The sequence below is a fragment of the Bombus bifarius genome, unplaced genomic scaffold, assembly GCF_011952205.1.
Source record: "Bombus bifarius isolate JDL3187 unplaced genomic scaffold, Bbif_JDL3187 scf7180000009125, whole genome shotgun sequence".
NCBI classification, from domain to species: domain Eukaryota; kingdom Metazoa; phylum Arthropoda; class Insecta; order Hymenoptera; family Apidae; genus Bombus; species Bombus bifarius.
In genome coordinates, this window is record NW_022884914.1 from 4,428,645 (window position 1) to 4,451,961 (window position 23,317).

A 23,317-nucleotide genomic window follows, 5' to 3' on the forward strand; every position below is an offset into this window, starting at 1 on the left:
AAACTCTGTGATTACGATGTGTGCGTGTTCCGACGAATGAAACATCCGAGGGGTGGTACTGTCCTAGAAATTTCTAGCTGTAATCTCTCGTCAGTCAGCTCATCTTTTAAATACACCGTCGGCTATAAGTATTAGGACACTATATCGATATTTGCTATAAATTGTATGCTCTCTACACTGTTTCTATTTCTTAATCGTTTCATTATTAATCTGTTATTCCATATCACATGTGTTTTATAATATGAAACGTAGTAACAGAAAACGTAAAATTTGTTTAAATTCCCCAATAAATAAAACAAATATATAAGTATCCTAATACTTACAACTAACTGACTGTATAGCTGGAAGACGAAAGTACGGACCACCGAGCGTGAGTGAAATAAACAGAGGGGGTTAGAGACACGCACGAACGCCCGCTCGAAAGAAGCAATCGTAAAAATTGAGCAGGATAATTCTGATGAAAATACGTCTATAGGTAACGCTTATTGACGTCTTTTTATGTACGATTACTTCGTATTGAGTTGTTAAGAACGATAGTTTCTCAGAACACGCATCCCACTGTAACGATAGACTAAAAAGGGGGTTGGAGGCGTCGCGTGGATTCGACGGTGGCTCGGTTGGCAACCGTCGACGCGACGAAAAGCTCTCGGTGTGCCGATCTCTCGGTGGCCCTAGGCTGCCGGTTCTTACGCTACTGGGATCGATATCCCGGGAGGCCAAACAGTAAACAGCCGGTTGGTCAGGATAGAGCCGGTGGTGGGGTTGCATAACATGGAGGCACCTACTGCCTTCACCCGCCGCCTACTCTCTGCCTCCACCGGCGTCGCCTGCCTGCCAGCGGGGGACGAAAGGACGACCGTACCCGAAGAACGTTACTAACCCTCTGCGTTCGAAGTAGGCGCGACGCTTTCGAGATACCGAAACGCTGCGTATGCGTTTCGAATACGCAGACCAAGAAACGTTTTTTTCGATGTTAATGGTTGCAGCAAGTTCGTCCTTCGAGTCTTGTACCTTTAATAATTAGGGAAAGAGACAGATCTGTTATCCTTCTTTTTAAAAAATACTTCCAACTGTGGTGTCTGGAGGCTGTAGGAACGTTATGATACTATTGGTACAGCTTTGTTTCTTAAAGAAAATTCGTGGTTTATTTCTTTAGGAACTAGAGCAGAAAATAGGTTCGCTACGTTTTTAGAGATTTTTGATAATTAAGAAAGGGCAGATTTACTGCTTCGTAAATGTTTTCAAGTATGGAGAGCAAGTATTTCTATATAAGGAAGGTATAGGTTGATGGAGAAATGTGAATTTTGAACGTAGTGTTGGTACTTTTGAACGAGATTTTAAAAAGAGGAAGAGAGATGCATCGAGGGATGGAAAGTTGAAGTTTTCGGCCCGAATAGAGGACTTTAGGAGTATCTGTTGTTTGGAGCAGTTAGGGGCGATTTTAGGGCAGCTTTGTATGAGTAGTTTTGGCAAAATCTTTTGAAGGACTCTGAGGTATACTAATTTGAAGTTCGGTTCGTTGTAATTTTGAGGGTTTTATGAACGATTGTGGAAGTATGTGGTTTTTCGAACGAAGTTTGAGAACTAATAGCCAGTTTTGTAAACAAATTTTAATACTCATGAATATTTGAATAAATTTTTTATTTCATACTGGTTGAAACATGTTATTGAGGGTGGAGGTCTGGAAAAATTTCAAGCTAGCTCGAGTTAGGATCAGGGTTGGGTCGTGTATATTATAAGTTTATGCGCGTATTTTACGACTAATCGATTCTTTTAAACGCACCAAGTATTTCAACGTGTCCCAGATCTTAGGATTTTATGGAGGTTCAAGATTTGAGACGTTTGGCGACAGCTTGACAGAGATTTCGAGAGTTTTTTTTTTAGATTTGAATCTAGAAACTGATCCATCGAATTAAACTCAATTCTCGAGAAACTCCCCGAAGGAAGATAATCGTAGTACTTCGATTCTATATAGACTAGAATCGGTAGAACAAGAGAAAGCGAGTATAACGTTGCCGTGTTGATTTAAATGGACGTACCTGGTCAAAAATGCGGTTTTGAGAAAAATGAATTTTCGTATTTAACAAGCAGACATCGATCATCTCACACACGTCCATCGAGATATAAACTATTATATCGTCAGTTTCGATGCAGATACGACTTTCTTATTTGATATTAGATATAGATAAGCTATCATCGTGCTACCTGGCAGCAGCGGTTTGATTTAGACGAAAGTTGCAGATACGCCGCTTTGATTTAACACGATAGAATGGTTGTCAATAAATCAGATACGGCTATTAACCGAATTGGGAAAACGCATTCCCCCAGAGAAACGCGGAAGGCCATGGATCTCTAGCGGGACGTTGGGAGCAGGCCGGAAACGAGTCGATGGTGTCGAAGGAAAAAAGCGAAAAGCTGCTTTCGGGATGTGTTCCCTTCCCTTCCCTTTTCTTCGACTCGTTGGTTTGATGGTCGCGGCTTCTCGCGAGGGTCGCGCTTTTGTGAAAGAGGAGAATCTGCTGGAAATCCCGTCGTTGGTGAGGATATTTCGTCGTCGAGTGGTAGCTGCTAAAGGTTGCCGAGGGTGGTTGATCTTCACGCGGAAACGTGATCGGCAGAAAGAGACCTGTTTCGCCTTGAAGTTTCTCCGCCAAAGAGTAACGCGATGATACTCTTACTGTCTCGCGGTGCTTCCTTTTTATTTTTTTGCTACGCGTCGTCTAAAAAGAATCTTTCGGGGGTGAGAATGTCTTTTGGCGAGCTGACTTTCGAGCACAGTTTAAGAAGACTTTAAAATTAGGTAAAGTAAGGAGATGATCGAAGCCGATAATTGAGGTGTTGAGAAATTAAAAAGTTATTCGGTAAAAAGAGAGATCGAGATCGATAAGAAGATTGTTATATTAGTAATCGAGTGATTGCCGTTTAATTAGTTTAAGAAGTCGGCGTTTTAAATTGTACGGTAGAGTCTAGCGAGCAAATTTTCACGTAACGGCCCTGATCCATCGTAGAACAGAATCCCAACGATGTTACATGTTTCACGATGGCGCGATTAATCCGAGTATTCTCGGTTGCCAGATAAACGTCTGACCACGGCATTTTTCACATCCCGGAACGGATCACCGGGGAGATCGGCAATCGGGAAGTAAATCGGAAAACTGATGATCGGCAGTAGAAAACGGATAGGTCTTGCAAAAAAAAAGAGCAATGCTAATTTAAATCGACACTATGGTACAATTAAACTATCAAAGGTTATCAGAATTTGGATTTAGAGAATAAATACATGTAGAAAGAAGAATTAAGTGGTAATTAAAAAGCTAATTTCGAAGAACCTTGACATTCTACAATTTCGATAAATGAAATTGTAGAATTTCGATAAATCGTTGTTTAAAATATCTGTAAGCAAAACGTTTCTAAATCGTACGTTGCCATAAACATTTCTTCGATGAAAATAGATTATTAAACTCAAATAAAATTCTCTTCGCGTCGCAATATTTCCTACTCATCGCTCAAATCTCATTAACCTGTAAATAAACGATACAAGCAAGGTAACCTTATTTTAAACTACGCGTTACACTGATAAATCCTTGCGTAGCATTAAAGTTCTCGTAGAAAATCGTTCGACGAGAGGAGGGATCGGAGCGTGGATCGTGGGGGAGAAGCATGGAAAATATACAGGAAAGAGGAGAAAAAAATAGAAGCAAAACGCGCGCGAGACCGATGGAAGATGCTCGAAAGCGGGTTCCAGCAACCACAGAGGGAAAAGAGATGGCGGATGGGGCTGCGCGAAGGTGAAGCCGAGCAGCTCGAACCCTCGAACGTTCAAGAGGGCGAAGGAAGACGCAAAGTCGATCGCGTACGTCGTCGCTGGGGACTCGCTCGTTTTTCTATTGCGATTCTTGATGCGATGCAGGGAATGACGAGAGTGAAATATGCGAGAAGAACGTGTTGTTTTGATTTTCAGGTTTTTGAGATTTTCTGGCAATAGATGCTTGGTTTTCAACGTTCGAATCGCCTCGTAACGACGAGTGGTCCGTTAAACAAGGACACTTTCAACGTGTGAAAAGAATCATTAGAACAAATGAGAAACCACGTATATTAAGAGATTGTTTGCAAATGTAGTTTTATAGATAGAAAAATCGAAGATGATCCAAAGCGCATAGCAAGATTAAGATTTATCATATTAACATATATAACTGTATCTATGATTGATACTGTTTCGACATGGTATTTGTAATTGAATAATTGTTCGATAATTAAAAACAACAAAGTTTTACTTGAGATGTTAATTCGATCTTTCTAATTTCGTAGAGGTCAATTCTTTAATGTTTTTGAACTTCAAAAATATTCATTCATGATCAGTAATGATTAAGTCGCAATGGTTTTGAAAAGTTTTATCTCAGCCACAAAAAAAAAAAGAGGAAGATTTATTTGTAATATACTAGCTGGATTGACGAAACAGTTGTTCGTCAAATGAAAACCACGAGCAGAATCTATGCCCTTTTTCATCGCATTTGTTTTTGGACAGTTACGCTTACCCTTAACACCTTCAGCCAAAAGCGTTTCAATTTTTACACGAATATAAAAGCAAAAGCTACAACACCATCGCAGTGAATTTGTTTGTACGTTCTGGAATATCCACAAGTTTTGGAAGATCCTATATTTATTATATATTTGTTCCAATTTGATTTAGACAAAGACATAATACTAGGCAGTAAAGCAAATCTAGCACGATGACTATTTTTTCAGGTTTCCTCATTAAACTCATAGCAATTTCCATACGAATGTACGGAACTGCAATTAATTTTAAAATGAGAAATTCTGAAAGTCTAAATCAAAAGTTCTACCAATACGAATAAAAACTTCATTCACTCAAATATACGCGTAGTATAACGAATTTTACTGACTATTAATCGCAAATTGTAATCACGCGCGTCGTCCACTTTACAAAAAAAGAACGAATTGACACCGATTTTTACGATGACCGAATTAATATCAGTCGATCGACTGGAATTGCCAGAGTTTAATTCGATGATAATTAGTTGTAACGAGGTAAAAAATTCGAAGAATTAAATTCAAATGGAGTAGTAACGACGAATTTCAAAATGGAAAAGTAATCACGAGGTCACGTATCGCGGGACTATGAGTCAGGCTTAAAGGGGAAACTCAAATATCGGGCAACTCGTTTAGCTGTACGCGTTTTCCGACCATCTTTTAGCCAAATCTTGTGAAATTAACCTGTTTGAACTCGATGTCACTCTTTGTCGCCACAATTTTGAAAGATTTTGGGGCAAATTGCGAAGAAAAGCTCGTGTTTTAGATAAGAAGGATTATTTTGTAGTGAAGACAAGAAGACACGAGAAGTAAAATATTGTTCGTCACGTAGATTATTGTTAGATTTTCTATATTAAATGATTTTTCACGTATAAGGTTCTCAAAAAAATTTACAAGATATTTTATGTATAAAGATTGGTGGTTTTTATAGGCATCAAACGTTATCTCTAAAAATGACAAATCTTAAATAAATTTCTGATGTACAATTCTGTGATAGTTTATGTAAGTTCCTTTTTAAATTAGGTATTTGATGACTTATTTACATTTATTTTTCAATCAGGTATTTGATGGTTTACTTGAATTTCTTTTTAGATTAGATATTTACTAGATACAGAATTAGGCGAATTGAAGCGGCGAGAGGTCAGCCTCCCGTAGAACACCGGCTTCACACCGGCATAAGTATGTAGAACAAATTTCTAATTCACCTCTTCCCGTTGCACCGTCCATTCCACGTGTAAACCATGCAGAAAACTGCGCTCTGCTAACTAGACCGTGTTGTAACCGAGGCGGGTATGGCACATGATGCTCACTTTTCGTCTTCCCGCTCCACTAAATCGCCCATTACACGCATTTCGTTCCTCTAATCCGTTGTTCGCTTATCGAGCTCTTAAAATCTCGAAATAATTCATAATTTATAAAACAAACCTGCTTTTTAATACTCTGTTTCTATAGTATAAGTATTTACACAAAATCGTAATTTTGGTAATAATGGGAAAGAAAAAAGACAAAGATGGGAGGAATAGAAAGAATATAACAATCCTGTGAATCAATGTGAATTTCTCATTATAACAAAGAAATACAATACATTTTATGCGATTTAATATAATAATGTATATATATATCATTTAATACACCAGGATTTCAGTAGTCTAAACCCTATTCACGAAGAGGGTTATAGGTCCCTAAGAATATTTTATTTTAAATGATACCATCTTGCAATAGACAGTCATCGATACCAGTCATTGCTGGCACTAAATTTCCTGATGTCACATTGATATTTTGCAATATTAACAATATTAAATGTTCCGATAACATTCACGATCCACGACCGATTCCACCAGGCATTTTACGCTAGTCTTCTCCAGCTCGTGTGAGATTTTATTATCTACGCTTGTTCCATATTCTCTGCTCGCCCCCTTTCGATCTTACCTTATCCCTTTTCGACTGCTTCTCTCACCTTCTCCCTCTTCTCCTTCGATTCGTCCTCTCGCTCCACGTTTCGCCCCCGTGCACCAACGCTTTATCTCTGTTCATCCCTGACCAACGTTCTCCTGGTGTGCGGACTGTTCCTCTCCCGTCTATCGTCACTCCATTCGTCCCTCTTTATCTTCACTCTCTCTCTAGTCTCTTCCACGTCTCTCCTCTCTCTTTTCCTCGCACTCTCCAGCTCCACACCTCCGCTTAATAATACACACCAGCCAGCCAGCCGCTACTACAACAGCACACCAGCGGCACCGACAGTATGGCATACCACTTTATTGATCTTCTTTCCCCGCTTTCACAGGTTTCAACCCGAATTTTCCACCACTTTATGCAAGCGTCGCCCTCCTGCCCGTTTGTACGCGCTACCCCCTACCCCCCAAAACGCTCGGATTCATCCCTTCGACCGTCGATAAATCGAACCACCGAACGAATCGTACGTTTGACGAAGGAACGAATCTCCAAGTCGATTCCAGGGGATCGACATGTGGAGCAAGTCGAACAGATGCCTCGAAGGGGCGTCGTGAGATCTCGCGATTTTTCGAAGTCGATGTTTCGCGGGATGTAAGATATAAACGACATTGTGCGGGGCGAGATGTGATAAAATTGTAAATTGATCTTTGCTTTACTTTGCTGTCCTTGATTCGACTTTACCTCGCCTTGCCTTAAAAATTTTTAAATAAAGTTTCACGGTATTGAAACATTTCCTCGTATCTTATCCACGATAATCGCTAATCGTACATGTACTTCCAGCAAATGGCATCTAAGTCCCATTTCCATCTCATGCAAATAAAAAATTCTCTTCTTTCCCCGATCTTTCTTCCATCTTTCTTCGAGTAAATCTTACAATAAGAACAAACAAATCGGAATACGAACAAACGGGTCACAACTTGCTCGACTGCAATCGTAGCACGCTTTTCTTGCTCTGTAATTCATTTACATAACAATACGAACTTCGTTACATAATTACGTGGCAATTTTTCATCAAAGCAAAAATCCATGATTGCAAAGAACAATAACTTGAATACGATTGAACCGCAATGTATTGCAATACCTGGCAACCAACGGAAAAACCGTATCGAACGATTCGCAATGGTTTGAAAAAATAGTCTTACAATATTTAATTCGTTTTCTGTTCTCGTTCGTACCATTTATTCAGCGAAATTAATTAGCATTCACGTTATGGCCATAGGGTCCGCCAATGCGTTTCGATATTTCGAAGTCGAGCGTATGTATAGTGGCGTGGATGTTGAAGAAGAAAAGTGGAGGAGGCGTTGGATACACCGGTGGCCTGGTTTCTTGGGATCATGGAAGGTGTTCTCCTCGGCTGACGTGTGTAAACACTGTTGCTTGCTTGAATCTTCCTTGCTATCCTCTCTCGAGCATCGTCTTTCGTCATCTTCCCTTTTCCCGATGGTTTTCCTCCGCCTGGCTGGGGCTATCTCTGCTTTTAGTCGCTGAAAGGGCAGCATCGGTGAAAGAAAGTATTTCGGATGAAAGAGCTTTATGCCAAAGCGAAACGAAACATCGTGGTTGTGTATTGTAATTAAGTGGAGGAGCTCGACTTTTGCAATGACTTTTGTGTAATTGCTTTTCCGATCCTCTTCGTTAAAGGAGAGATTCTTTAATTGAAGAAGAGGAAAGGCTAATATTCGGAATTTAAGCAACTATTGTAATTCGTTCATGGATGATTTATTAGCAACGAAGTAACAGCGTAATGAGGGATGGAACGAATGCAAAGAACTTAATAGCTTTTGTTTTTGTAAAAAACATTAGGAGGAAATTACAACGTTAAAAATATTAACAATGATTGTTTTGCGTAATTGTTTCACGTGTTAGAATTGTTCAACTGAAAATTGCGGATTCCCTCTTATTCGTTAATCTTTGTCAAAGGAACGAGCTCTTTGAACTTTCGCGTATATGAATCGCGACGAATAACTAAAGAAAGTGAGAGAAAATTACTCTTCTTAAAAAGTTATGTTACTTTCCTCTTTCTCCGAGTCGCACGCTGTGAGTTTATCAATATGCTGGCGAATTATTTGATATCTGTCGTGCGATGGTAAACATGTTTGTATTCACAGGTTGTCTTCGATCGTCACCGAAGCTTGTGACCTTGATACAAGTCATTATCACGTTTCATTTTATTTTTTTTAAGAACGTTTCAGGTTACAAACGTGTTTCAATTTTAAGCAACATCCACTTATATGGAAAAAAATCTGCTATCTTGACAGCCTCTAAGAAAGAAAAGAATTTCATAAGATCTTGGAAGAAACACCTAGATGGCCTTTGATTTATATGAAACTTGGCAAATCGAAAATAATGGTTATTCTAAGACTTTCGTCGAGGACGTATTCGCGTCGATGAGAGCGATATTCCATGGTGACATTGCACTTGAACAAGATATCGACTTTGTATCAAGCAAGTTCGTCAGCGTGGCGGTGGCTTGTTGGCTGTGCACTGTGCTGACGTAAGTGTTCTGCAGTTTCGTTATCAGGTTGGCATAAAAAGCTTCGATAACGAGAGAATACTAGAGATTCGTCGTGCTATTGTTGGGTCAGAGCAACTCGTACACAGTTACGTTTTTTTACCAATGTGTTGTTTAGAGAACGTTTTAAATCGGTCTAAATCCATTTCTCTTATTTCGTTGATTAATTCTTTCGTCGTTTGAACCATTCTAGATGTGGAACCCGAATTATCTGGTTATTTGAACATACCTGGTCTTCTTTGATTAAATTGTTTGTCCATTCGTCAGTGAATTCTTCGGTGGTTTATTTTACATTTATTTATATTAATTTTATTATGAAGTTTATCGCATATTACAGTGTTAAGATATAGGATTATTATTGTACGAATAGAATGTAAAAACATCGTGATAGCAATTAAATTTCTGATTTGACTTCCAATGAATTATTTCTGAGCCAATGTAAATTATGAAGATATAAAATTATATGTATAATTATTCCAAGCATTATCGATTCCATATCGATTCTGTGAGAGGTAGATAAAGAAATTAAAAAAATTAAGATATCGCTATGTTGCGATTTAGTATCACATAAGATACTTTAATGATATTAATTTTTATTAATAAAAGAAGAAAGCGCGTTTTTAATAATAATGATGTATATCGGTATATACTTCGTACCTTTAACAATTTTCTTCGTAATTTATAAAATTACAGATTCAATTACGATAATTTAAAACCGAATTTTTTCATGGGCGTCTACTTCTTTTAGTTTCATTCAATATAATAGAATAGAAGAATAGAGTACAAGTAGAACCCAAAACTAGAAAATGCATAAAAAATTCCGAGAAGGTAGTCCCATTTCGCTAATCGTCAAATTATTCTTAATATGACTAATATCGAATGCACAGAATCGTAGAACTTCCAATTTCAGAGAAACATCGATCTTTCTCGCATTATCATACGGCTGGCACATCAATCTATCACACTTATGTATAGAACTTCGCTATTATACTCTCGATTGATGCAATAGAGCTTCGTTCATAGCATACATCCTCTAATTAGTTTTAACTACTGTGATTTTGCATTCCTGTCCATGCCATACGAATAAACTAATAATCAAACGTTCCTTTTTGTTCCAGGTAAGTGGTCTAGCAGAATTTTTATTTCTCCATCTAAACAACGCGGATTCGTGGGTGAGACAAAATTTTATTTGATAATTATCATATAATTATAATATAAAATATTATAAAGGATTACTGCAATAGGCAGACAGCTCTGTGACTCAATAACTTGTAAAAGCTAACAAAGACCAACTTAAAATCAATCAGAACTAAAACGCTCTTTCAAACATACTATAAAATCATAGTCAATTGATAATTCATACTAACGATATTTTACATTTTTTAATGTAAAGCCTGCAATAAATACAATTTAAATATTACAGCTACCACCTTATTCCTACGAACTCTCCATTTGAGATCTATCGAAAACTTTATCTTCTTTGTATGTCTCGCGCTTTTCTATCAACTGGTTCGTTTCTCATTCATGGTCAATCCTAGCCGCTTATTTCCATGGAATCCCATTTACCGAGAACGGATCTGTTTAGCCGGGGCGACGAGCGTGATTCAATTACGTGGATGTGCGATACCGTGCTCTGCTCGAGAGGAGGCATAGTTGTACAAACACGCCATCGGTTCGTGCTCACTTCTAAGGCTCTAATGAAAACAAGTAGGTAGTAGATGTCATTCCACGGCAGTGATTCTCATTAATAGCCGGACCGAGCAGTGTAATTAACCGATTCTCTTCTCTCCTGGTAACACACAGTTGGAAGGACACAGTCGATCGTTCGGCGTAACTGTGATGCGTTTGTGAGCCAGGATCGCCCGAGAAGCTGGCAATTAGAATGGAGAACGTTGTTACCAGGCATCCGTGGAAATTGTTATAATCCCAGGTCTGGTTGAGTTACGAAATAAATAAATGCTCTCGTAACTGTGGCCAATGGGAACGGTCTCGCGCCAAGCCAGATACTTTAAATTGTCTGGCATGCAAACGCCTTTTAGATTCGATCTCCGCGACGTGATTTCGAATGTCGTTTCACGAACCGTTATATGTCTGGAGAGAAGTGTTCTTGAATTATTGAGAATATTTCTGCTGTTCTTTTTGTCCTGGCTTTTGTGGAAGAACTGGATTCTTGTGGAAGAAAAGTTTGTAATATTGTTTATTATCTGTGTAGCATATGTAGATACACAGACATTTGTACACAGCTTTTGTAAATATATTATGTTCGTTATACGAAATATTTTGAAGTTACATTAACGCTATTATGAAAATGGCTATTCATAATTTTTTAATAAACATACGTTCGCAGTAAGCGTGTTGTAATTTCGATATACATTTTCAGATTCGTTTCAAATATCTGCCAATGTACGCGGTGAAGAAGCTCGGTTCTCATAACAGTGCTAATGAAATTTCAAAATGCTTTACATAACACACATGATATATACATAAAAGTAAGGAAACTGTTCAAATATTATACTTTCATGAGCTACTGTATCCAATAAAAATTCAATCGGCAGTAGATCTGTTAAAACGTCGCTCGCAACGAGCAGGTTAGAACGCTTTAAAAAGCGCAACCTGGATGAAACGTTTCTCTATCGCGCCACTGTAGATATCACTATGCACGCGTAATCTTCACGCCATGTTTCTTGTCCCGCTCGTTCCCTCCGTTACGCGCGCGGTTTTGTTCCAACGCGCACGCGCTCTATACCTCGCGTTCGTTTAAATAAACGTGACTTTAAGAGAGGAACGTTGGCTGGTCGCGTACGCGAAGCGAAGACATCGGCGGGCCTGGATCCTTTGACGCTTTTACTTTTCAGTTATGCGCCGGTTAGTCGCGAGCAAATCTCGGCCTGGCCGACCAAGTGGAGGCTCTTTGTTCGCCGAAGGAATTCGCTGACGACAGGTTTCGCTGGAATCGCGCACGCCTCGAGATAAATCGGCGCGCTGCCGAGCGAGCGCGCGTAATTGAAATTTGTCAACCTTAAGAGGCTTTTTGCCACGAACCGTATGGAACGGTTGGCTCGTTAGCGCGGCCCAGGGGAAAGGCTAGAGAGGGGAAGAATGTAAAAATGTTCCGCGTTATTTCAGTTCCTCTTCGGTGCTTCCTTTTTGAGACTCGTTTATTTAACCCTTTGCAGGGCGTGCTGGTTTTCGCGTGGAACGACCTCGCGTAAATTCGCGAGACACGCGGGTCGCGTTTGATCTTCGCTGAATATCACGGAAGGCATTTTTTTGTTAGTTCAAATTGAAAAGTAAGGACGAGGAATGTTACGAAATATGTATTATTTATTGAAAATATACAATTGTAATGAAGATTTTACTCTATCAATCTACTTTTACAAGGTTCGATGAATTTAAAATGAAATCGAAACACTTTCAGGATATTCAATGGTGAAATGTTGCTTTAGAATTAGGGTTAAAAAAGAAATTTCGAGTTGGAAAATTTAATTACGAATACAATCTGTGTTTGTTGAATCGGAACCATTATCTGTGTCACGAGTATGACTCGATATTATAAGATAAGGAATTAAGAAGAGGAATGTCTACGTTGATACAGAGAAGCAGGCGTACTTGTAACTTGTAACGTGGTTCACCTAAACACTTAATACAAACTCAAGCTCAAACTCACTCGAGTCTACACCGCGTCTTAATCTTAATCCAAATTTAAATTCTAATACAGATCCAGTTCAAACTAAAAGTCAGATCAATTCTAACTGTAGATCTCTATTAATCTCTTGAATTAATAACCTAGTACAAACTGGGAGATTGGAGACCGGTTAGAAAATTATATTTACGTGCTCTGTATATATCCGAAACTCCACACAATGTCAGAAATCAAGAGATAGCGAAGAATCATATTTATATCAAAGAAAATGATAACTTCTGTCAAATTGTCGATATCATCCTCCTTCAATTATATCAAAAGAGATTAATAATTATCGTAAGTGATATATTTAGCAACAATGTTAACAAGAGTACAATGACAAATAATCAGAGTGCGACTGAAAGATCTACACGTACATATCATACAAGTCATGCGCGTGTGGAAGATTAACCCGAAGCACGCAAACAATAAGAATCCAGCAGGAGTTGCATTGACGGAGGATGAAAAGGCATCCCGAGCAATAATTGTTGCGATAAATAGGCGCGTGGCTGCACGGGCAGAAGCAATGGAACAGAAAATCAGTCGGTTCTGGCTGCAGCCGTGTCGCGAAGGAGGTCGATAGAGAAAGAGGGAACAAGTACTCTTGCATTCCGATGAACAGCAAACCTAGAAACAGGAGGGACTGGCAGGGTGACAAGTCGCGAGGAGGGAGAGGAAGAAAGCGAGAGAAAAGGTAGATCGCAAGGGAAAAAGACGAGGATAGGGATAGAACGAAGGGAAAGAAAGGAAAAAAGAAGGAGAGAGTGATCTCGCAAATCAGTAGGAAGGCGGCATCGACCTCTTCTTCCGCCATCTTTGTTACTCCAACTACGTTCTTCTTCGACCGTTCTTTTTCCACCTTCCCCTGCTTGTTCCACTCGCGAGAGTCCTTTCTTTTGTGTGTGCATTGTGCGGATAATACCGGTGCTGGCTTCTTTTACGTGACTGTGGGCGAAAACGAGCCAGCAGATACCGCTGAAGAAAAAAAAAAGAAGCGCGATCGGTATTCTCGCCCGCTCTATCCTTCTTCCTTATTTTTTCCCCTCTTCCAGTCTCTCTTCTTTCATTCTGCGCCTCTCCCCTGTCTTCCGTGCACTTTCGAAAATAGTCTAACCTAAAAATATGCGAGTACTGGAGGCGTGGCGGCTGATGGAGAGAAACTCTTTCGTTCGCCCGTAGAGAAGTCGCAGTTCGAGATTCGCCGGACTATCTCGATACGTGGACTGTATAGGATTATCGATGACTGACAACTTTTAATAATTCACCGTCACGAAAGGGGAAGACGGGTGTCGTTAATTGGATTTATCGATAACTGGGGCTCTTGTTTCACTGGGGATGAATCGAATTAATCGAAATCGAAGAATGAAACGACAAGCTGTGCATATGAGAATCAGGCCATGTGGTATAATTGTCTTCTGTCGATTTTTAGCTTCGGTTGCAATAATGTTTTAGAAGTTCTCTTTGTTAAAAAAATATTATTAACTCTTGTTCTTACAAGGAAAGTAGTAAAAAGATATCTTTTGAGAAGAGATTTGATAGCAATTTAATTAAAATTAACTTTCAAACATAAAAATTTGTAACTATTTCACGTATATTTCCAGCCAAAATTCTTTTCGCTGACATATTTATTAAATGTTACATACTAGATATGAATTCAAGCAAATAAATATAAAGGGAAAGCGAAATGCTGATCGATGTTTGAAAAAGTTACATCACAAAGTGGCAGCTATTCGTCGAACGGTTGACACTTTTTTCGAATAACGATTACGTTTCAATGGGAAAAAATTAATAATTTAAAAGTCCAGTTGGCTAGTTTGTCGGTCTTATGTTTGGCTGATATTTTTTGATTACAAAAAAGCCACTGTGGTTCTTATAAACCGGCCTATTGTTAACGTTTGTTTCGGCTATTGCTATAATACCAATTGAATTTAGAACATTAAATTCTTGGTGCGTCAATACATATACTATAAAAAAATATTTATTGTTTATTAACGACAATGTCATTTAATTGTCCAATCAATGTATTAACAAATAAATTGCGAACAGACGTTTATCTAACAAATGAATAATCAAATTGTGCTTAACTGGATAATCAAATTTTTCTGTGCTTTAACCGGCTTTGTTCAGTTACCCATATTATTTTGGGATTTTTTAAAAACAAAAATTCATTTTATGTATTCGTTTCGGTAGACTCATACACTTATAAACACTTATGCTAAAATGTCATATACATTAAAAATAATCTTTTCTGTGTTAAAACGAATGATCAAAGACAAACTGTCAGCGTTAAAACAATGAGCGTCTTTTAAGAAATTAAGAAGTTACTTCATAATCAGTATGATATTACTAAAAAATTTTTATCTGTTTAATTCTTTGTACTATTAGCATATTATTTCATCTTGTAACTTATATGTTACTTCATAATTAGTATGATATTACTAAAATTTTTTATCTATTTAATTCCTTGTACTATTAGCATATTATTTCATCTTGTAACTTATATGTTTCATAGGAATAGTGAGACACATATCGTTATCGCTTCGTCACCACATCCAAGTTTCTTTCCCTTGTCTTTGGTTTTCTCGCGTTGATTTTTTCTAATCTCCCCTTATCTGTATTATATCCCTAAATCGGTTCGTATTTTTCTCTATGTTCCCCCATTGTTGACGAGAACATCCACCATTTCGATACCAGAGTAATACATTGTGAATTAAAATGTTCACAGTCTCTCCACTAACCGAAGCCCGTATTACTTCCAAGAGCAATCCTGATTACCCCTTGATTCAACGAAAACTCATCGTTTATATCATTTACTTCAAAGGGTAGATATGGTTCAGCTCGTAAAATTTGTTTCTCCAATTAAAAACGTTAAATGGATTCTAAGTTGGTATCAATAAGTAAGTATGGAAATTGTAACTGTTTGCTAAGATAGAACTTTAATTTTGGGAAAAGAATTTTTAGGAAAAACAAATCTCTCTTTCAAATGTTTCATTGCCCTAAACGTCTACTATCTTCCATTCTCTAAGTCAAATATTTGGAACAATTTTTTAACCAAGACCACGATGAAAATTCTTTTGAAAAAAATGAAATACATAGAGAAATTTCACTCGAACCATGAACGGATTAGCTTGCTTATGGGGGATTAATTTTCTTGATAAAACGAAAATAAATACACCAGTTCATATTCACGGACTTAAGTCACCAAAGTATCGTTAAAATTGTCTGGTCCGGCATTCGTATTAATTGAAATGCAACACACGGAACCTAGCATGCAAAGAATGCAGCGGACGAGCATCAATTGCGCGGGTGATGTCGTGATATGAGGCTCGTCTTTATGATACCGTGTCGGACATTTAATTACAAATGCCACCTCGCCATTCTAGCTTGTCGTGATATTCGTACAATATCTGCACGCGATATCCGCGTTGTTAATATTGCCTCTCGTTTCGAAGATGCATATCACCGACTAACATTAGTGGACAGACGCTCTAGTGAATCTTCGATCCTTAATCATCGGGCTTGGCTCGTATTCAATCTAACCGCGATAATTACTTTATACGCAGGTCGAAGTTAAGCGCGAATTATCGCTTTCGAGGATATGGAACGTTGGAGCACCTAATCGTAATGTATCTAACCGTAATGAGAAGTAAAACACGGCCTACTCTATTTTCAAGTTAGATGTGCTATTAATAAGCCAATGATCACTTTGATCTGTTATTTTGTTTTTCTATGCAGTAATTAAAAATATCTACCGTAAACAAGTTTTTCAACTGATCTGCTATAATCTGGATTCTTTAGAATTCTTTAGAATTTATTTAGTCTATTCACGTTAAAAATATGCTGATATATGCTAATTTGCTATTATGTTCAAACGTTATTCCATGAATTATATTGGCAATATGAAACATAACCGTGATTCGATATTAAGCCGTTTAAATTCATATGCGGTTTAGAATAATAGTATTTCATCTATATAACTTACCTTAACATATCCAATTACGATAAACCGATCTGCTTTAATATTGTTAACCTATATACAGACATTCGATTTCAGACAAGTGTCATGTGTAAAGAGAAAAGAAAAAAGATAAGAAATTGATCGTAGAGATACCAATCTACGTTTAATTCGGAGCCATACCGTTGCGCCGACACGTCACGCTCGCGTGAAGTTTAAATTAGGTTGAGTATCACTGGCGGATTTGTAATAAGTGCAAGCGGAGCGATACAGATGCGTCGCTCTCGCAGTGGTCCCGTTTGCGCGCTCGCGCGCCTTCTCCTCCCGTCGAATCCCAGCGCACCGTGAAACCGTGATGACGCAACGGCCAAGTGTTGGTGGAGGTTGGGAGTGCGGGCGACATGTCGCGAATGCGTCTGTGTAAAAGCTTTGCTGCCAGCTGCACGGCAGCCGCTTAAGTCGCGTTCGCGACCCATCATCAAGGGTGCGAATGGTGCCCATCATTCGTATTTTTCACAAGTCATTAATTTTGTATTTTGTTAGATATGTAATTTATATATATTATGTATATACATATAATACAAGTACATACAAATGCCTTATAAATAAGTTTGAATTTGCTCCACATTACGTATCACTCCAAGAAAAGTGAAAATATTGCTAATAATCGTGTCGCCCAGGAAGCACATTGATCAACTTCATAAATTGACAAATAAGTACAGAAAAGTGATAATATTAGATACAGCGTTCTTGAAATCGATCTTAGAATTTATTATTATTTATACCACCTTTGATTATTCAGAATCTGATATTATTAATCGCGTACTTATGCAATGAAATTAACGAAAGGGTGATCAATTTACCTTTTGAAAGATTGGATTGATAATAACAATTAGTGTCCGCGTTATTGACACTGATCTAAAATCACTTGTATCGATCATTGAAGCATCATTATCGACAGGTTATTTCTCTTAAAGCTTTCCTCGTCACGGCGAGAAGTTAAAGAATACTACACATGGTCATAGCGCGTAACAATACCCGTCGATCCGTCACTCACGTTGCCTTGCTGTTCTCACAGTTCACGGTGCATCATATCGACTCGGCTTCCTTCGGCCGCCGCTGCACTGACAGCGTGTGTAGGACTATGGTAACTATACATGATAGACGCGTTGCGGTACATTTACCTACCGTTCAAGTGGTTGGAGGTTCTGAATCCGTGAACCTCTTTGCAGCAGTCGATGGCATCATACGGGCGGTGTAAAACAGGCAAAGAGGCAACAGTACGATCGAAACGAGCGCGAATCGGAGTCGAAGTTGTAGTCGGAATCGTGACGAGTTGTCTCGGGTCACTTCGGGTCACCTCGGGTTCGGGACGAGCATAGCCGAACGCGTGCCTACGTGCGCGCTTTACCACGACGACGCGGCGCGGTGCGACGTGCCGTAGCGGGACGGGACAAGCGAGACGACACGAGAGGATACGAGACGAAACGAAACGAGACGATACGAGACGGAGCGGGACGGCGCGTGGCGAGGGAAACGAGGCGAAGCGGGGCGAGGCCAGTCGAACGGAGCCGAGTCAAGTCGAGTCGAGTCGAATCGGAAGGAGAGTCAGTGGCTGGCGACTCCTCGGGGCGTCAGGTTTGTGTTGTGTGGGGTTTGTTGTTCTTTCGCGCTCCTTGCAAACCACGTGCGCAGCTCCGTGACAGCTCCGTTCTAACGGACGTTCAGAATATACGGAGCTACAGTACGACACGGCGTTTCGTTTATTGTGATCGAACTCCTTGACATTTCCGAAGGAACTGAAGATACTTTTAGTCGAAAATTAAGTTTTTAAGGGAACGTTGCTCGAAGAGGACTGAAACTCGAAAATATAAATTGTTTATAGTTATAATACACACTTTTTATATACTATCGTGAATCTAAAGTTGAAATTTTAAAAGTGGTATCGCGCGAGGCACGAGCGATAATGCATGTTGCAGATAGGCGATGTTGTTTAAACTATCGGATTCAATGTGGAATTTCTCTTCGGTATTAATACGAATAAAGTGTTGCTCCGACGATTACGAGTAGCACCGATAAATCGCAAGAACACGTTTTAAACAATCTGTAAAGATTCGTCGATATTACAAATTAAAATTTGTCACGAAGACTTGGCTACGTGCCCTCGACGGTTATCGCAGCTGAGACTTTCGTTAGCAACTCTTATCGTGCTTACGAGAATAACCTGACCGCACAGCGCAAATATTATGAATGCAGGAATCCTCAAATCGAGTTACGAGTTAAAATTGCGATGCCTGTTAATCGGGACTCAAACGTTGCGAATCTCGAAGTACATTCGGATAGAAGTGTTGCCAAGGACGAGTGAAATTCTTCGAATTTCTTGAAACTCAAATTTCCACGAATACCTATACTTCCTTCTAATCTAAGAACTAAGTAAAACTAAAGTTAACAAGAAATTAAACGAGCGAAAGTAACTCAATCGATGCGTGATTGAGTCGGCAACGTACAAAGTGAGTGGACCGTGGTAAGGTAAGAATGCAAGGCGGGTAAATTAGTTGCGGAACAGGTACGTTTGCGACAAGAAACGGAATAATAACGACTGTGGCCGGAAGAACGAGGAAACGAGAGAAGAAGAAGAAGAAGAAACAGACGGAAGGAGGTGGAGGAAGGTGTTCTCTTATTTGCAAAGCGACTGGACGTAGACGTAGATAACCACTGCGACGAGATAGAAGAGGAACGGAGAGAGGAAGTGACACGATCGTGACACGACATAGAATAGAACGAAGAGGAATCACGCATAAAGATAGAGGGGACGCAAGAAAGAAAGAGGAAGAAAGAACAAGAGAAGAAACGAGTTTGGCAGAACGAGAACGAAGGAAGGAAAGAACGATCTGTTAGAGCAAGGGAAGGGAGCGAAGAGAGAGAAGATTTCTGGGCACGCGCACTCCACCTGCTAGCGTGTAGTGGCACGCGCCATATCCACCCCCTCCGCTGCCGTGGACGTTCCCTTCCCCTCGCCGCGCGGCAACGCCGCACTCCACCGGCCCCTCTCTCGCCGCAGTCCCTCTTTGGCGTTACCTCCTGGTTCTACCGCAGCCGTCGCCGCCACCGCCACCGCCACCGATTCTTCCCTCCCCTTTCCCTCCTGCAGTCCCCCTCCCCTCGTCCGACTACCCGACATACCCGCTCGATCTCCCCTCGTTCCTCGGTGCCTCTTCTCCTCCCGCGGGAATCCCCTCCCGTGCGCCCCTCACGCGTGCCACGATTTCGAGACCGGGACGCGCGGGAGTCAATCGCTCGCGGACTTCGATAGGACGAGCACCATAGAGGTCCTTGCTCTTCCTCTCTTAGAACGCCTCTCTGTCCGAGCGCGTTCTTCGTGCCTCGTGTCACTACGATCTCGTGTGCTTTCCGCGTTCTCGATCTTCTCCTGACTCTGTTTTCTTTCTATCGCTCCGCTTCTTCCTTTCGTTTCGTAATTCCTTTCGTTTCTTCTATATCTTAGAAACGAAAGTTTGGTCGGATTTTGAGATGGAGAAATTTCGGAATATATCGCGACGCAGTTTCACAACTGTTGCATAGCACCGAGTGTGGCTGATTCGAGTAAAAAGAAGCATAAACGCACTTAGAGAAGACAGCAGAGCGAACAACACGTTGCGTGACGTGCCTCGGGACACCGCGTGGTCGTCGAACGAGAAGCGCGAGTACCTTTCAGTAGTCGGAAGCCTGGCATTCAAAGTTCACAGTGAATTTTCACGATCGGCTCGGTAGACGTGATCGTAACACACGGGGGCAAAAAAAAGGGTTAGCCGTCCGCAAAGAGCTGCCGGCCGATGTTTGCGTATGAAAAAACCCAGTCGTCCTCTTCCACCTCTTCCTCTTCTTCTTTCCGGCGTTCGCCTGCTGGCAGGGGGGCAACGTGCCGGTCGATCGCTGTATAAAGAACAAAGGGCCAACGGCGATACTAACGACGACGAAGACGACGACGAGGAAGACGAGGAACGAGGGCGGCGACAACGACGAGGAGAAGAACGTGGGAAGGGAAAAACGTAAGAAGGAGGAAGGAAAGCGGACGAGAAAAATAAAGAGTGGGGGGCTGACGCGTGCTACTACCGCTGTTACTTCCAACGCAACAAAAATAGTTCAGTCTCGGCGGTGGAGGAGAGATAGCCAGCGAACCAAAAGAGAAGGGAGATAGTAGTGCCAGAGGAAAGAATAGGAATATCGGAGTTATCGTAATATACACACGCACACGTGTAGCTTGCGCGTTATCAACGTAAGGAGACCACGTATAATACGAGCGGCTGTAGTGAGTGCAACTTTCGGTGTGCTGATGACGCATTCGACAGTGAGAAAGAGCGAGAGCAGGCTACTTTCGAGATAAACACGAGACGAGATTCGTCACGAACGAAAATAAAACGGAGATAAATTAGGGCCCGAATCGTGCGTGGAGCGAACAAGACGGAAGAAAAAAAAGAAGAATTTTATTCCTGACGAGAGGAAGATTTGGCATTCCTCCCGTTCCCTGTAGTGCCAGCAGTGACAGAGAGTGATGCGCGCGCGATCAGCTGTTCGAAGCCGCGACGTGCACCGTGCTTCTCTCTCGTTTGATCGATTGTAGTCCGTTGTAAATTTTTGATACGATATTCGTCGAAATTCGATCGATCGAACTTCGATCGCGACGGCCATCACGCTTCTCGTCTTCATATGCGTGTTCCGAGTCAATGTTCCCGAACTACCTGTTGACGATTTACGAGGGAAAATCGACGCGGTCTGTTTCGACTTAATTTAACAGTCGTGCTGTTGTTGGAGGTAACGTGGACAGCTTGGTTCTCATTATTCATTCAAGAGTTTATTCGTAACAGTTGATTCAGTGGTATCATCGTGACATGGCACAAAAACCGTCTAAGTAACTTCCCTTCTTGTCGGTCATTGTGTTAGTAAATACAAGAACCACTGAAGATCGGTATATTACAGAAATCGTTGTTATCATGTGTTCGATAGCATTTCGCGGGAACAGTGTGAAATCTTTCGCTCGGACGTGTGTATTACCGGTTGAAGAACATTAACGTGCAAAAAATTGGTGGCGTGCTTTACAAGTATTTAGTCATTGGAAGGAAATCGAATATGCGACTGGTGAAACTTTTGGTGGTGGTGCGGCGCGCCGAGTGTTTTTCGGAGTGAATGTTATCGAGACGTTGTTAGTATACGTCTTATCTGTCGCTCGCATCAGTGGAGTGACAGAGAAAAAGAGGAAGAGGAAGAGGGGGAAGGAAAGAAAGAGACTCGACGGAGTTCGGAGGTCACGGAACCGTTGGACGATATGCGGCACGCAAACTCGTTTCGACGAGCTGAGAATTTCGGCCCGCGGATCCAAGCAGCGCGCTCGCGTCGTCCGGACGCCAATAGCGGCGTGAAACAGTGGTGATATGCTGGTCGAGGGACACGGGAACGTCGATTCTATTCCCGGCGTCTTTTTCTCGCCGGTTGCGTGACGTTCGACTGGCGGCGAGGAACAGAGTATTATAAACCGTACGCGGTGACGTTCTCGAGCGCGCGCGCGCTAACCTCTACTTCACTGCTGGTGTGATAGCTAGTCAAAGTGATCGGAAGGGCATTACGTTTATTATACGGGCATCGGAGCAGTTACATCGTGTACAATAGAAGTAACGTAGTAAGAATCAGAGGCTTCAATGTAAAGTGTTAAGCTGTAAAGTAAAAAAAAGAAACTAGAGATATATCGTACATGTATATCTTTTCTAGAACAACGCACGATTAATAACCGCAACAAAGGTGAAAGAATCGTTCTCATTCAACAAGAAATGATCGAATTATATCGTTGCGAAAGAAATATCTGAGCGTACTAGTGACTTTTTCGCCACCTATTTGTTGTGTATGCGCCGTTACGGGACTTGCAAGTTCGGTTTGGTTACGCGCGAAAGAAAGTTGTTGCCGGTGGTGGCGCGCTGGTGGTGGTTCAAGCGTCTCCGGAAAAGCGCGGAAGACACGACGAAAGCGAAAGTACAGCAGTTGCGTTGGCGCGTTCCAGAAAATGACCTTCAAGTTCCGCTGAGAATCTTCCATAATTCAAACAGTGAAGAGAAAGATGTATTTGTAACGACGACAACTGTTAACGCGTATCATCATCGTGTGAAAAAGAGGACATATTCGCCGATTAACGATAGTGTATTAGTGCAGATATTCCAGCAACAAGAAGAAGCCGTCGGAGGAGGGGCATGGTGGGCACCCACCAACCAGGGCCACAGGCCCGGGTGGCCCCCCTGTAACAAGGAAATCTCTCGCTATCGAGCCGTTCGTGCTTCATTACATTGCCTGGAATGATGGTATGCCTATTTGAAAATAATATTTCTTATCTATAGTCACTACGTGGCGCGCGTGTGTCATCGTTTGTTTTGAGTCTAGCGTGACTAACTCTTAAGTGTATTCAGTCGGACTATTACCTACTCTCTTGTATTTTGTGTGTTTGCTGACAAATCTAAATATTACCTTTTTAACGGCCTTTTACGCGATTGAATGGTTAATGTTCAGTCGTTGTTTTGAAAGGTTTAAACTACTATAATTCTCTGTTTCTAAATCTGTTTTTGTTTTTCTTTCTGTTTTTCTTTTTTTTTTTTTAATGTGAGGTTAGAAACATTTGCAATTT

The 23,317-nt window shown here is 40.7% G+C and overlaps 1 protein-coding gene across 6 annotated transcripts in view; it reads left to right on the forward strand.

The window, feature by feature from the left end:
* LOC117213771 (neurogenic protein mastermind-like) overlaps nucleotides 1-23,317 on the forward strand; it is a 247,964-nt gene that overhangs the window by 104,683 nt on the left and 119,964 nt on the right. For 2 of the 6 annotated variants that reach the window (XM_033459407.1, XM_033459408.1), the window contains exon 1: nucleotides 18,256-22,997. The exons of the other annotated variants lie outside the window; for them this stretch is intronic. In XM_033459407.1, the coding sequence (XP_033315298.1) occupies nucleotides 22,992-22,997 (6 nt within the window). In that variant the 5' untranslated portion in view covers nucleotides 18,256-22,991. Of the gene's footprint in view, nucleotides 1-18,255; nucleotides 22,998-23,317 lie in introns of those variants that run through there. 6 annotated transcript variants of the gene reach the window in all.